Source organism: Euprymna scolopes, chromosome 28, assembly GCF_053919585.1.
Source record: "Euprymna scolopes isolate OS-2025 chromosome 28, ASM5391958v1, whole genome shotgun sequence".
NCBI lineage: Eukaryota > Metazoa > Mollusca > Cephalopoda > Sepiida > Sepiolidae > Euprymna > Euprymna scolopes.
Window position 1 is genome coordinate 28,380,252 of NC_136509.1, and position 16,033 is coordinate 28,396,284.

General features: G+C 30.8%; 1 protein-coding gene across 31 annotated transcripts in view; it reads right to left on the bottom strand.

The window, feature by feature from the left end:
- Positions 1-16,033, bottom strand: part of LOC145249546 (uncharacterized) — a 517,983-nt gene that overhangs the window by 71,122 nt on the left and 430,828 nt on the right. For 30 of the 31 annotated variants that reach the window (XR_013863546.1, XR_013863545.1, XM_080111217.1 and 27 more), the window contains 2 exons: positions 7,553-7,594; positions 6,753-6,806 (listed from right to left, as the gene is read on the bottom strand). The exons of the other annotated variant lie outside the window; for it this stretch is intronic. Coding sequence is in view for 28 of the 30 variants with exons in the window: in XM_080111217.1 (XP_079967343.1) it covers positions 6,753-6,806; positions 7,553-7,594 (96 nt within the window). In the remaining 2 variants the exon portion in view is untranslated. The remainder of the gene's footprint in view (positions 1-6,752; positions 6,807-7,552; positions 7,595-16,033) is intronic. 31 annotated transcript variants of the gene reach the window in all.

Here is a 16,033-nt window from a genome sequence, read left to right on the forward strand (position 1 = left end):
ATATAAATAATACTCATCTCAATAATGCATTCCAATTAAATAATAAATATATTTTCTATTGGCTTAAATATGAGCGAGAAAAATGACTGATAAAAAAAAACTGTTATTATAATTGGACCGTGTATAAATGGCGTATATGAAGATGTCACAAACTGATTTTTCTCTGAATTGTCAATATATGATTATATTTTGATTTGGCAAAGTAAAACGACGAAAGGATTATATGGATTTAATTGTTTTGAAATTTGAATAAAAACCACAAATTTAAATCCATAAATTTCATTACAACCGATTGTTTTATTTAACCATCACACAATAAATTTTTTGGTTCAACGAATTTGATTATTATCAATTTTTAACCTAACAGATTTCAGAACTGTATATTTTGATTTAATGAAAAAGATTTTTGAATTAATGGGTTATATTACAATGGATTTTTATTTTAAAAGAATCTATTAAAATAGAATGTTAATTAAAAAGGGGTTTTATTAACGGTTTCTATTGAAATAGAATATTGATTAAAAAGGATTTTTGAATTAATGGATTATATTACAATGGGTTCTAGATTAAACAGAAATTTTCAAGTTATAATTGAAAAAAGTAAAATGATTTTTTTATACTTTAAGGCAATTATTAAAAAATATCTCGATTTTAACACTCTTCCTTCCTAATTGGAGGAATTATTTTCTGAACGAAATTAAATTTTTCTCTAACAGATTTCATAACTATTTTTAATTTAATGAAAAGGAGTTTTGAATTAATGGGTTATAATTACAATGGGTTTTTGATTTAATAGAATCAATAGATATAGATTTTCAAATTATAATTGAAAAAATGTTTTCTTTATTTTTTTTAACATTTGGTAAATTTGATTTAAAGGGATTTTTTTAAATTAATGGGTTGTATTACAATGGGTTTTTGATTTAATAGAGCCAATAAGTATAAACTTCTAAGTTATAATTGAAAAAAAAAAACTTTAAATATTTCCTTTGCTTTTTATAAGTCTGGTAAAGTTGGTCATAGAATCAAATTGTTATAAACCTATAACTGCTGTTAAGGTAATGCTTTATTTGGGGTTAATAAAGAACTTATTCTACTTGCGTCTTTATTAAATGTATTTTATAAGAATTATAAAAGTTTAAATTGAATAATCGGTTTGTGTATCTTGTCAGCACCCTAAATTCTATTATAAGAAAATGGGAAAAGAATTTATACCGTTGAAAGAAGAGTAAGTGTGGAAGCTGAAAATAGACACTTGACAACAGCATCCCCAAATTTCCATTCTGATGGATGAAAAAGTAATTTTGGATGCTGAAAACGTACCCCCCCCAAAAAAAAAGATTTACAAATAGATGTTTAAGAAAATTAATTTCTTATTAAAATGCTTTACAATCTATACTTGAAGTTACTATGCTGACTATGATTTTTTTTTTTTACATTAGAGTCATCACTTATCAAGGCTGAAGGCCACTCGAGGATAAGGGTTAATGAGTGTCAGGTGGTCAGTGAGGCCACAATAGTGATCAGTAGTGATGGAAATTGGATAGCATTTTATTATTTAAGAGGACGGCTCAACAAGAACTTGTTTACATTGGACTTAAAAACTACCATGTTGTAGTCAGTTGGAAAGCACACCCACATCACAAGCGGATAGTTCTCAGTAATAAATTTTGTTAATGGAATTCATGTTTAGTTTTAAGCACAAATAGAGAATGGAGGAAATTGTTGAAAGCTGTTGTAGATAGATGAGTGTTTGATGTGAATGCTTTGCAGGGAGGGGGGGATTATAAATTGAAACTCAGCGATAGAGCAGAGATGGGCTTGCAACGTCTCTTCTGTGAGACAGAGGTTGTAAGGAGGAAAAAAGCAACATCATCTACTAGGTTTTAAAGTCAGGTTTGTACCTTGCCAAGGCAGAAAAGAGTGCTCTTAGCAGCACCTCCCCAGATGTGACAACAGTACTCCATCTTAGGACGTATTTGAATCTTATACAGGCAAAGAATTACGTTAGGATTGAGATACCTTCTGGAGTATTAGAATGATCCAACCGTTTTTCCATGGAAATGTAGAATCTTTTGTTTTTTTTATGTAAATATAGAAATCCTTTACGACTGGGATACATTTGATTTTTATCCAACTCCGAATACAATTGATTTTAAAAGAAATAGAGTATTAACTGCTAAAAAGCAATTATTATTTCATCGTGATAGTAATTGTGAAATGAAAATAACGTTTATTTTTTGTCTAAGGTGGAATTAGAAAACATCGCATTTGTTTATGTTTTTTACCCAACAAACATCATATGGTGAATTTATTATTTTTTTTTTTTAGAGTAATTGATTTGTTATTAAATATTTTTCTATGAACAATATGATTATGGTGAGATGCGTTTTTTAAGTTAAAAATAAAGATGGTGACAGTGATAATTTGCAGAAATCTCTTCTTCAGGATTAATAAGCAGCCGCTTGTAGCATTTTATTAATTTTAAGAAATAAATAGTTTAACATTTTCTTTTTAAAATATATAATTAATCTTAAATATTTGAAGCAGATAAAAAAAACAATGTAGGATTGTTTTTAAGAATGTTGTAAGGTGATGCCACTGTTTAGGGTATTATTGAAAAAAGAAAAAAAATGTCTCCATTTTAGAAATCTTCCTAGTCGGATGAATTATTTTCTGAAAGAAATTAAAATTGAATTACATTTAGTTGTTTAAAAGAACATGGTGGCACGACCCACAAGGGGAACTAACTATTCATAATTAAATTGGAAATTATGTCTGTTCCAAGAACTTTGCTACTTCTGAAGCACAGAAATCGTTTTTGAGAAAAAGACAGACTTTATTATATCTGGATAAAAATTTTTTAAACTAGTATATACATTTTGTCATACTTTTTATCCAGGAGCAAAGACGATAGCTCTACAAACAATATATTAAAAAAAAAAAAAAATCCGACAAAACCTTACTTTTGTACACAACTGAATAAACAACTAACTAGATATAAGCACGGTATGTAAGGATACCAGATGAGGAGGAGCCATTGAGAGGTGTGTTATTCAAAACTAGTCTAAAAATACAAGCAACACAGACATATTACAAATGACAACAAATATTACACTTAATAACTAACATAAAAAGCTGAATAAATGCCATGACCAAATAGCTGTTAACATACTTTGGTGGAATACATAAAAGACAAGTGCTTACACAAACTTTAATTGAATATTTTTTTTTTTATAAAAAAAAAATAGATACATAAAATCAACTGCAGTCTTTTCTTTTGTTTCTTTGGTATTGGCTGAACTGAAACTTATACGAAATTGGTTGCCACCTTTTTTTCTTTCTGCCTGAAAGAGAACACCTAACGATTTAAAATACCATATTTGTTGAAATATTTTCTGTGCAAGATGTGTAATTCTTTGAATGATGATATATATGATATAATAATGAAACACATTTTAAGAGGAGAAAAAGAAAAACAGAGATCAAATTACATAAAATATTCTTAAAGTAAAATATAAAACGAGACAGAATGAAAGCAATCTACCCCCCTCCAAGATTAAATAAAGCATTCAGTTCGAAATTCTGTGCAGGTTCCGGAGTTCAAAAAGTTGCACATGAAGAAAGTTAGAGGTTGCATCAGCCAAAAAACTTGGTGAAAATAACAACCAATAGTAGTCCAAATAATATAAATAGTAGAAATTATAAATCCTTATCTAAAAAAATTCTACACATAAAAAAAATAAAATATGACTGGAAGCCATTTTTTTTGTGTGTGTTTTTTTTAAACCTTATTTGAATAACGAACATATGTATTTCTATAGTTAATGATTTTTTAAATTTAGTTCAACAGTTTTTGTTTGATTACTAATATCATAAATCGATTCAGAGGAGTCAACCCTCTTACAGTTCTAAGTCTTCTTCCTGTCACCAATGACATTGTAAAGAAATCTGAAAGAAATCTAAGTTTCCTAAACAACACTCGGTAAGGACAGCTAATAAAAAATAAACCAAAAGGAATTTTCATCCATCAGTAATATATTATTATTATTGAAATTCATTAAACACCCAGTTTAATGGTTTACTCAAGGTTGGATGTAAAAAGAAAGTATCAGTGGGAGTACATAGTAATATTCTCACTGTTGTTGGCCTCCTTTTGGTCTTATAAGATAATGAATACTCCCATTTTGATAAAGAATTTTCCCAAATTGAACATTATTTCAGCTATATACAAAATAACATTTCCATAAAATGCTTTATAATTTGTTCTTTGGCCAGTATTTGATAAGAAAAAACCTGGCCTGCGTCTTGGCTACAGTTAAGGTATCATTTGATTGAGCTTTGTTCAAGGATTGATAGGTTTCCTTCTTTAAATAAACATCATCTGGCCAGTATTTTTTAGAGTCTTCAGACTATTGTTCTCATCTTGAGTATTATTTTTATTTATTTTTTTTTTTACACAGTGATCACCACTTATCAAGGCCCGGAAGCCACTCAGGGATAAGGGTTATTGCAAGTACATTACGTTAGTGTGGAGATTTGATGAAATGTTTAATTAAGGGGGCGGTTCATTAGGAATTTGTTAACATTGGACTTGAACACATCCAAGTTGTAGTCCGGAGGGAAGCAGGCAGACGGAACAGAGTTCCACAGGCGTGCAGTTATAAGAAGTATTATTTTCACAATGTTTCCACCTAGCTCAGGTGTATCTGTTGAACTTGGAAATTTTTCTATCGTATGCAAGGATTCATGGCACAGTGGATAAAGTACTTGGTAAAATCCAATTTTAAGTTACACTCTTCTGGAGGTTGAAGGTTCAATCCTTAGAACGGGTGATACTAAAAAATGCAATTGCAAATTATTTAAGACTTCTACCTAGTCGTGGCTAATGGAACAAGAGTATGCTACCCCCGTGGATTAAATAATGGGTTTCGTTTGAAATTTCTGTGCAGATTCCCGAGTTTCACAGAAAGATTTCTGAGTTCAACAAGATACATCTGAAGAAGGTCGAAAGTTACATCGACAAAAACGTTGTATAAACAACACTCAAAATGAGAACAGTAGTCCGAATAATCCATATATGAACGCTGGGTGGTGGAATTTTGTTTCCAAGCATGTGGTGAAGCGTTATAGATTATGCATATAACTTGATTAACCGACCCTATTGTTGGATAATTAATATTGAAAGTACACTCATACAAATATTGATTAATGCACTAACATATTTCTTTAGTTTATAGGTCGCACATTTAAAAATTAGAAACAAATATGAAAACACTAAGTTGGCTGTTTTTAGAACCCCCACCCACAACTGATGGAATTGAAATTGTATGTATATATTTTTTGTAAATAAAAACTTCGAAACAGAGCGGCGAGTACCATTAAGGCCATTAAGTAGGATTTCCCATTGTGTGAATGCGGTTTTGTAGTGACTGGAACATCTATAATATAATTCTCACCTGTTTGTTTAAATGTATGTATGTATGTATGTATGTATGTATGTATGTATGTATATATGCCTAAAACTTTCGACAGAGACGATCGATTTTCATGAGATCGGTATCGTTTTGAAGTTCGCCCTTTCGGATGACAAATATCGAAAAATTGGCTAAAAACATTAATTCCTTCACCCTCAACTGGGCACTTTTCTACAAGGAGGGGTCGCTTTTTATGCAGATATTTTCTCTTTTCGATTGACTAGCTTTAATTTAAACCTTCGCCACTTCCGGTTTGGAGATGGACGCTTTTTTTTTTCACGTTCTTTTCCTCTTTTGCTGTATGGGTTTGAGCCTGCTTGCCTGCCTACTACCACTTTTTTTTTTTGCTCAACACATACCTCCAAACACCCGTGCTACGCCGAGCACCCAGGCTATTCCAGACCAAAAGGATGATGCACAACCTCCATCCCAACCCACCCTCCATCTAATTTGGCCTTGTGTCGCATTCGTTGTGTAATGTGTTCAGTATCTTTTGTAAAACATATTGTGAGACTTATCCTCGAATAAATATAATCAAAGTGAATGTCTGAAATGCAATAACGCCCTGACTAAATTTTTATTTGCCAAAACTATTGAAATAGAAAACTTTAGAACTTGGTTAGATTGTAACAAGCAATAAGTAAAACGAACGCTATTATGAATATATTTTAGATTGATATTTCGTTCAAATATTTCAGCTCAATATTTTAATGACATACTTGAACGCAATCTTTTCTAAACATATCAAAGCTCACATCTTTAAACCATAATTTGTGTCTACTCCTTTGTCAGTATATTTTATCCTAATCGGTTACTTATATATTTAAATGTAATATTGTATATATATTTTCAAATAATCTTTGACTTGTTTATCTGAGCGCAATATCTTATCTATCTATTTGTATATTTGGTCCCAATCTTTTTTACTACTAGTTTTTAACTCAATATTTTACAGCTCAATTTCAACTTTATATTAAAAAAATAATAGTGACGGCAACAAAGAATACATTGAATATATTTCTTATTCATTTCAAATCGACGCATCAACTTTCTACAATCAAAACCAAATTTATACCAAGTCTGAAATTTTACCAACAAAAATATTCCAAATATGTTATAGCTGAATATATACAAACTACAAATATGGTCTACATAAACTAATAAACATTGACAATATTACGATAAACAATCTAGGAGTTGTTACTCTAATTTTTTTTTAAATAATTTTTTTTAAAGTTAGACAATGCAAAAAAAATAAAACAATATATATCTTACCGTAGGCCCAGGTGGACCCGGAGGACCAGGTATCTGGAATGAAGAATTGAAAGTCTACTCAATAAAATAATGTACAACTGACCCTGAAATTTTTGGAAAAATTCCTGGGGATAGAACAACAAAGAAACATTTCTTTGAATTTCTTTGAATAATGGTATCAAGATGCCTTAGGATAAAAAAATAAAATAACAACAATAAAAACAAAAACAGGAAACATTATATATATATATATATATATATATATATATATATATATATATATATATATATATATATATATATATAAAATCATTTTAATTTTTACTTTTCAGCCTTGATGGAGGTAGATACTTTAGTTGATGTCATTCTAGTCATTTATATTATGTGCCTATACGAAAAGATGCAACTGACAGACTATTGCTGAACAGATGAAATATGCCTGTTTACATCGATGCCAAAATATTAATTAGTAAAAAAACAAAAAACAACAACAAAAAAAAGACCGAATCATTTGCCTGTCTGGACGTGACACATTTTGTTGTCTCAGATGCTTATTTCGAATAACTACTGTCCTTTTTCTACTGAAAGCACAACATCAAAGTTGGCAGCGCTTCTACTTATGTGGGCAGTTACTATCATCAGGGCAGTGAGCAGGTCCTTCCTTGTTCGTATCAGGTCTGCTATTAACATTTATCTTGGCTATTTTCTAAAGGGGTAATTAAAAATCATAGGACACTGGGGGGGGGGGGTCAGATGGTTTAAATCTATAACGCTGTAGTTTTTATATACGTTATTAGAGAGTCAAGTATTATTATACTTACTCCATCTCCACTGCCTCCTCCTTCAATAACTCCGGTTTCTCCCTAAAAACAGAGAAAGAATAATAGTGTAAAAAATCTTTAAATAGCATGAAGAATATGTATTATTAAAATATTATTAAAAAAAAACTCCTTTTAGTTCTTGTCTAGAATTCCCCCTATATTAGAAAAGAAAAATAAATAAAATCTGTATGATGTACGTACCTGTGATGTAACGAAAATATCATATTCCAAAAATCACGAAAATTGATGAATTAGTTTTATTTTTAAATAAGAAAATAAAATTTTATGAGTAACTGAAGATTGGCCATTTTGTCTGCCATTTCGAAAACAATTTTACAAAACAACAAAGGGAGATAACTCAATTTATGAAAAAGATTTATGTTGTAATGCCCATGAATTCCCATTATCGCTTAAAAATGATTTTCGTTATAAAAATAAAACTACTTATCTTTACTTTTAATATAGAGGGAATTCTGAAGAAGAATCTCCCTTTAAAATATTGTTGGAATAGCAAATACACGGACCATCTGAATACAAAAATTTAATAGTCTCATGAACACATATAAAAAGTCTATTTTTTCTTTTTCAAATTTATATGCAAGTGTATTTATATGCATGAGAACAAGCGTTATATCAATAATAATGGGAAAGTATATTTTAAATATATACATTTTTAAATCAGTAAATGAATTAAACATTTCATTTCTTTGATGACTTGGGTACTACTGTCAGCAGCAATTTCTGTTGGACGAAGTACATCTCAAAAATTGTCAAGAAAGTCGAGGATGCCTTGGAATCACTCAACAAGACCATTGTTAGCCGTTTTCCAAACATCTACGAGAGGTGTTCCAAAAGTAATGACTCCTATTTTTTATTCCGTCCAAATGGATTAGAAAGGATTGCAAATTGCATTGTTGTGATGACTGAACTTATGCATTCATGACCTGAAAGTTTCATCTCTTTGTTACGGTGTGAGGCTCTAAAAAAGCAACATCTACCATTGATGTGTGTCAGAAGGAGAGAGGCATCATTGAATTCCTGACAAAAGCGCATTGAGAATGGTGATGATTATGTAGAAAAATAAATTCTGGAGCACAAAAGGTCGCTCATTTTAATGGTACCATTCCTGTCTTCGTTGCTCTTCAACTTTCTGAGTTTATAAAATAGGAGGCTTTACTTTTGGAATGGCCTTCATATTTAAAACTGTATACAACTATGGTGTGACCACAATTAGAGGTTCCAGAGTGATTATGTGAATTCTAGCTTGTTCAAAATATTAACTAACAGAAAACCATTCAGTGATACGCAACTAAAACAAAAAACTCCATTTGACACTGGCAATACTCTGAATGAGTTGTTTTCCCGGGTTTAGATTCATTGTAGTTCAAATGTTTCGCAAATGACTTAGTAAATTAAAAAATTATGAACCAACAATTTCGATTTAGTATGCAACATTAGTTTGCGACATTTTCATTCATTATCTAAATATTTCATGCTGGTTTGAAATTTTTAGAGTAATATTTTTAAACCATCTATAATCTATAATATAAATCTCACCTGTCTGTTTAAATGTATGTGTGTATGTATGTATGTATGTATAGTCAGGTCATGTCATATGCTACTGGTACCAAGTAACCCAGTATTACCTGCCTCATGGTCGGGTCACCGGCCATTAAACTGGTTTCCCCACCAGACTTGTTTGGTGAGGAGGGTGGCTAGTCTCCCTGAAGAATTAAAAACAAGACCTTCCAAAAGGCGAATGAACCCTTTTTCGGGGTCAACGGCCAACTAGCACCATGTATATTTGTGTGTATATCTATATATGTATGTGTTGGGGTGGAGAGGGCTTCTGTAAGCCGTGGTGAACGCAACCTTTCTAGGAGAAGCAAATCTCTGATTTAAAAAAACATAAAGCGGGAGAACAGTACCCGCATTAAGCTGGTCTGCAGTTTAACTTGTTGCTGGCTATCTTGCTTTTGCTTGTTGCTGGATCTCAACATTTTGAACCGAGAGAGAGGCTTAGCTGTCGTACAAAGCTAAAACTCTGTAACATCATCTTTGTATAAATACTCCCTCAAGCATTTGGGCTCATAGACATTAAGTGTCTAAGGGAGTGGCACTCGTCTGACAAGACGTTGCAATCAAGTATGTATGTCGGCCTAAAACTTTCGACAGAGGCAACGGATTTTCATGAGATCGGTATCCCTTCGGATGACAAATATCGAAAAATTGGCTAAAAACATTAATTCCTTCACCCTCAACTATGCACTTTTCTACAGAGAGAGGTCACTTTTGTCGCTGATATTTTCGCAAGTCATCCCCTCTTTTCGATTGACTAGCCTTAATTTAAACGTTCATCACTTCTGGTTTGGCGATGGTCGCAACAGAAAAGACGTCGCTTTTTTTTTTTCACGTTCTTTCCCTCCTTAGTGGTACCGGTTCGAGCCTGCCTGCCTACTACCACTTTTTTTTTTTTTTGCTCAACACACACCTCCAAACACCCAGGCAACGTTAGGCGCCCAGGCTTGTAAACTAGAAAATTCCAAAGATAAAACAATAAAATAAAGCCAAACCACACAAAAATAAAAATTAACAAAGTGTATAAATAATCACAGACAAGTGTAAACATTTTTGCAGAAAACCATTCAAGCAATAATAATAGACTTTTAGAATACTTTATCTGATATATTAACAACTTAAACAAGCTTTAGATTTTAGAAATCTAATATATAAAAGACTATAGGTATGTCTGTCTGTCTCCATATTTTCAAACTATCTCCCCCAAAACTAAAAGTCGCAGAGCTACGCTTGGGAGCTCAAATGATTGGATTTTTTATGGACTGTTCTTTTATGGGTCTTTAGCCTGTTAAAATAGTTTTTAAGGGTCAAAAATTGATCAAAATTTTTAAAAATTGTTATACATGTTGTACATTCATCTTAGTTTATTTTTAATCAGTTTATATGAGTGTCAGGTTGGTACAGTGGTAACGTCATCAACTTTGAATGTTACAGTTTCAGTTCTTGCTGATGGCACCCAAATTCTTTTTTTTTTGTGGGAGTATGCGTTCGCGCCTGGCCTCCATAGAATGGAAATAGGCACAAACTTTAATAAAGACTTTTCATATCTATCTGCAAAAGTTGCAAAAACTGGCGACGACCTCCTCATGTGGGGTTACTCTACAACTGCTGAATGCCCATGTGGTGCCCAAGTTCAGACCATCAAGCACATTTTAACATCTTGCCCACTAGGGCCCAACTGCACGGACGAAGACCTCAGTGTTGGTAATGAAACCGCACGCCGCTGGTTGAAGAGATGGAGCGACAAGATACGAATGAATATCTATCTGCGTAAGTATACTTTGATAATTATGTTTCAGTTTGAAGAAATATGGTATAATAAAATTATGGGGCGTCCGTTCACGCCTGACCTCCATAGAATGGAAATATGTCACAAAGTTTAACAAGGTTTTTTAATATAGATCCACAGAATATTATGATAAGTGTTTCAGTGTGAACAGGTATGGTATAATAAATTATGGGGTTTATCTATTTTATTTTTACTTTCATCATATTTTGCTTTGGCTTTGATACCCCCAAATTCGAAGCTATCTCTTTACAACCCTTCCTTTTCATAACCTATCATACTTTCATAAAGCAGAGTCCATTTTCTGTAGGCTGTTTTTGAACCCAGTCAGCGACGGATACTTTTGCTAGTATATATATATATATATATATATATATATATATATATATATATATATATATATATATATATATATTTAAATATGTATATATATATATATTTAAATATGTATGAAATAAATATGAAATAAATATGTATATATATATTTAAATATGTATGAATAAAAAATTAATACGAAAAATATATAAATGTTTACATATTTTCTGTATTTATTTCCTGTGTGTTGACGTGTAGAAATACAAAAAGTCTTTTGAAAAAAACAAGAATGTTTCCTTCAAAAGCACATAATTTTCGACCGATCCTTCGATCTTCCTCAGTGTGAATGTACAAGTTATTTCTTATTATATATATATATATATATATATATATATATATATATATATATATATATATATATATATATATATATATATATTGTTATCAAGTAAGATCTATGACTTACTTGTAGTTTCATCAAAAACTTTGCTAGCAAAATCCGATCCCGCATTTTGCTAAATCCTGCCCTCTGATGAGAAGGAAAGTATTTCTTCGAAATTCCGCGGATTAAGGACTATCCACTTCTTTAGTGTTTCCTTTTTAAAATGTTTTAACTCTTTTTCAAAGTGTTTTTTAACATGTTTTATTAACTATTTGTTCTTTTATATATATATATATATATATATATATATATATATATATATATATATATATATATATATATTATAGTTGATATGTTCAAATTTCATTTAAAAATATCAATTTTCAAAATAAAATTTAAATTTTATTGTTTGAACCAAAGAATACAATGTTTGAATTAATGTCATTAATCTATGGATTTTCAATATAAGTAATCTCCCCAGAGGAGAAATTCTGGCAAAACATTAATATTAATATAGTGAATGAAATTTGAACATATAAACTTTTTTTTTTTTTTGCTCTCTCTAGTATATTGACCAATTTTATTTTGCTGGAATTGTCTTATATGAATATTTCCTTCCAGTATTCTATAAGACTTCTTGAAACCACTAGATTTACCAACCTGTAATCGAATTCATTTCAATACCTCAAAGTATATATATATATATATATATATATATATATATATATATATATATATATATATATATACTGTCAAGAATTGTAAATGTTAACAGAATTAAAGGAATAAATTATAAGATGGTCAACATCATGACTTTGGAATATAGACTTTTGTCATTCATTCACTATATATATATATATATATATATATATATATATATATATATATATATATATATATATAGAATAAAAAAGAGTAAATTATGAAAACCTTAAAATAATATATCCATTAATTTTAAAAAGGGTAATTTAAATTATACATTATTTTAATTAAATTATTTTTTTATTAGTTTTTAAAATTATGATAGATGTATATTAAAAGTATGCAATGCAAGTTATAAATTTGAAAAGAATACTTGTAGCTAGATTAATAGCTCCAAGATGGTGGGTAGTTTTTGCTTGTTTGAGATAATATAACAAAGATTTAATTAAGGTGACAGTTTTTACTTTCAAATTTATAGTTTAAAACAAATATTGCGAATTAGAAGAGCATGGGTACTTGAAGTTGGCAGCAAACAGTGTCTAATAAAAAAATTTCCATTATACTTAATTATTTTTTGCATAAAATAATAATTAAAATGTTATTGTGTCACTGTTTGAACTTGCTTTTAGTATTATAAAAATATATTATTTAATAAAATATTTATTTATTTTTTTTATTTAGAAAAATAGAATTAATCTTTGTCTGACATCGTTTGTTGCAGACTTTGTGTTGCCTTTCTGATTTATCCCTGTATATATATAAAATGAACTCATTTTTCCCCTATGATTTTGACCTTAATAGGATTAAAATCAAGACATTTCATGCAAATGTAATATGCATAAACTGCAGCAAAATATATGAGGTGTGTTATAGGCATATTAGCTCTCCACTTCCTCGATAATCGTAGATTCCTATATTTTTTTCTGCTGAGAGTTAACTGCCACAACCGGTTAAAATCAATGGAAGTAGTAAAATCTTTTCTCTCTAATTAATTCCTCCTTCTACCACTTACACCGTTTCTGGGATCGTTCACAAGGGACAGTTATGAAGGAACGCCGGTTTGGGTTTCCTTTACTTCGTAGTTGTTTAAAAAAAACTGGAATGGAATTTTAACGTTCCTTTTCATTCTATGCTTTCTACTGGGTGAAACGCATCATGAACTTAACCGAATCGAAGGATTATTTTTTTTCGCTTTATTTCGTTTTGTAGTTGCTAAAAAAACTGGAATGGAATTTTAACGTTCCTTGTCACAAATATTTCTGAGGAAAATTAAAAAAGGGCTTGGATAAAACAGTGGATGTATGTATATGTGTGTGTAAATATTTAACTGATAAACTCTTTAACTACTACAGAAAACTGAAATTAGCAGGAAATAGTAATCATACACCAACGGTGGTTTATAATATGTAAAATCTTTGCTGAATAATGTCGGCAAGTTGAAATACAAACTGCTCAGTTTTATGCATGTACAAATTCAGTCATAGCTAGAAGTCGGTTAATTTCAAATCTTTTTTTATTCATTATCATTGGGTTAGCTTAAACAGTAGGGAATATGGCTGGACCGATAAATGAGAGGATGTGGCTGGCGTACTAAATGTTTTGGCTTTGATTCTAGCTGATGGCACTTAAGTCATTTTTTGTTTTTCCAATCTTTTGAAATCATTACTATATATTAGGTACAATATAATAATCAATTGAGAATTGGCTCTGTAATAATAAATACGAAACTTGCATGAATTAAAATATATTTAAGTGTATTTTATGACTGGGCAAGACTGGTTGCCCCCCCCCCCGCTAGTTAATAATAATAATGATAATAATATTATTAATAATAATAATAATAATGACAATGATAATAATGATATTAGTAATAATAAGGACTAGATAACGCTGACTGATCACTATTAAATGCAAGAATAGAGAATTGCCTCTGTAATTATAAATACGAAATCTGCATGAACTAAAATATATTTTAGTATATTTTTCAAACCGGCAAAGTCGGGGGCCCACTGCTAGTAAAAAAAAAATAAATAAAAATCATGTCTTCCATAAATTGTATAACTCATATTTAACATCTATACATCTGGGGATCGCTTGTGAATTTTATACTCTAACGAAACTTCCTCCTTCGGAGGAAGCCAGTTAAACCCACAGACAAAAAAACAGTTTCATTTATTTTTAATTTCATATTTAACATCTAAGGCGAGGAGGAATGTGGTTATTGTTGAGAGAGAGAGAGAGAGAGAGAGAGAGAGAGAGAGAGAGAGAGAGAGAGAGAGAGAGAGAGAGTGTTCTGTTTTTATACATCAAATTTTAATCTGGATTTAATTCAGATCATTGTAGCTATTTGAAAACATGCCAGATTGTTAGCCAAATTATTGCGAGTTTTCAGTCATCTAAATTTTTATTTTTACTGCATTTTGTTAAATTTTTTTTTTTTCCTTTTTCTTCTCCAATGTTTTAGCTTTTCAAGAAGCCATCATTTCCATATCTTTTTAAAATTCTTTCTTTACAAAAAAGTCATCGCTTATCAAAGGCCAGAGGCTACTCGAGGATAAGGATTAATAAGTGAATACTTGACCTTTCGAGCTTGTAAAAGAATTGTGAATCATTTAAGCTGTCATGTACAAATTTCTGAAAAGTTTGTGGGCAGAATTTACATCTTATTCAAATCATGTTTGTATAACAAGTTGGTTTAATTGAAATACAATTCCAGGGGTTACTTTTTTTTTTTTTTACTATGGGGTCACCGCTTATCAAGGCTCAAGACCACTCAAGGATAAGGGTTAATGTGTGTCAGGTAGACTGAGACAATACTGTGATGATTGGTAATAGTGGAACTTGGGTAGGATTTGAATATGTAAGAAGACGTCTCATCAAGAACTTAGTTACATTAGATTTGAAAATAACCATGTTATAGTCAGCTGGGAAGCAGACTCGCTATATTGTGTTTCACAGATGGACAGTTCTAGAAAAGAAACTTTACTCATGATAGAGAGTAAGGAAAACAGTTGTTATAGCTAGATAAGTATTGAGCATCTATCATGAAAATAATGATAGAGCAAGGATGACTCGCAACGTTTTTTCTGTGAAAAAAAAAAACAAAAAAAACAAAAACAGGAAGATCCTTGCCCACTAGATTCCAAAGACTGTTTTGTACCCTGTCAAAGCAGGAAAGATCCTGCCTAGATGCAGTAACAGTACTCCATCTTAGGACATAGTTGGCTCTTATGTGATTTTTTATTTAATATTTTTTAATTTGCATTTCTAACACATTTTAAATAAAGTCTGTGTAATGTGAGCAATTCTTATTAAATTAAACCTTGGGGAGGCTCTATGTTTTGACAAACTTCTGGGTCTAACCTTTACTCCTGATCTGAAATGAAACACATACATCAAATCCGTTGCAAAGGTCACTGGAAAAATGGTGTAATCATTCTACCACTCAAGTAGATATCTCACTACTGATGCAATTCTCTACCCGTATAAGAGTCAAATACATCCAAGGATGGAGTACTGTTGCCACATCTAGGCAGGAGCTGTTAGAACACGCTATACTGCCTTGGCAGAGTTCAAAATAGACTTTGTAGCCTAGTAGGGGATGCCCTTTTTTCTTCCCTGCCATCTCTTTTCCAAAGAAGAGACGTTGCGAGCCTGTCTCTGCTTTATCATTATTTTCATGACAAGAGCTCGTCTGAGCTCTAATCTATAGTCCCAC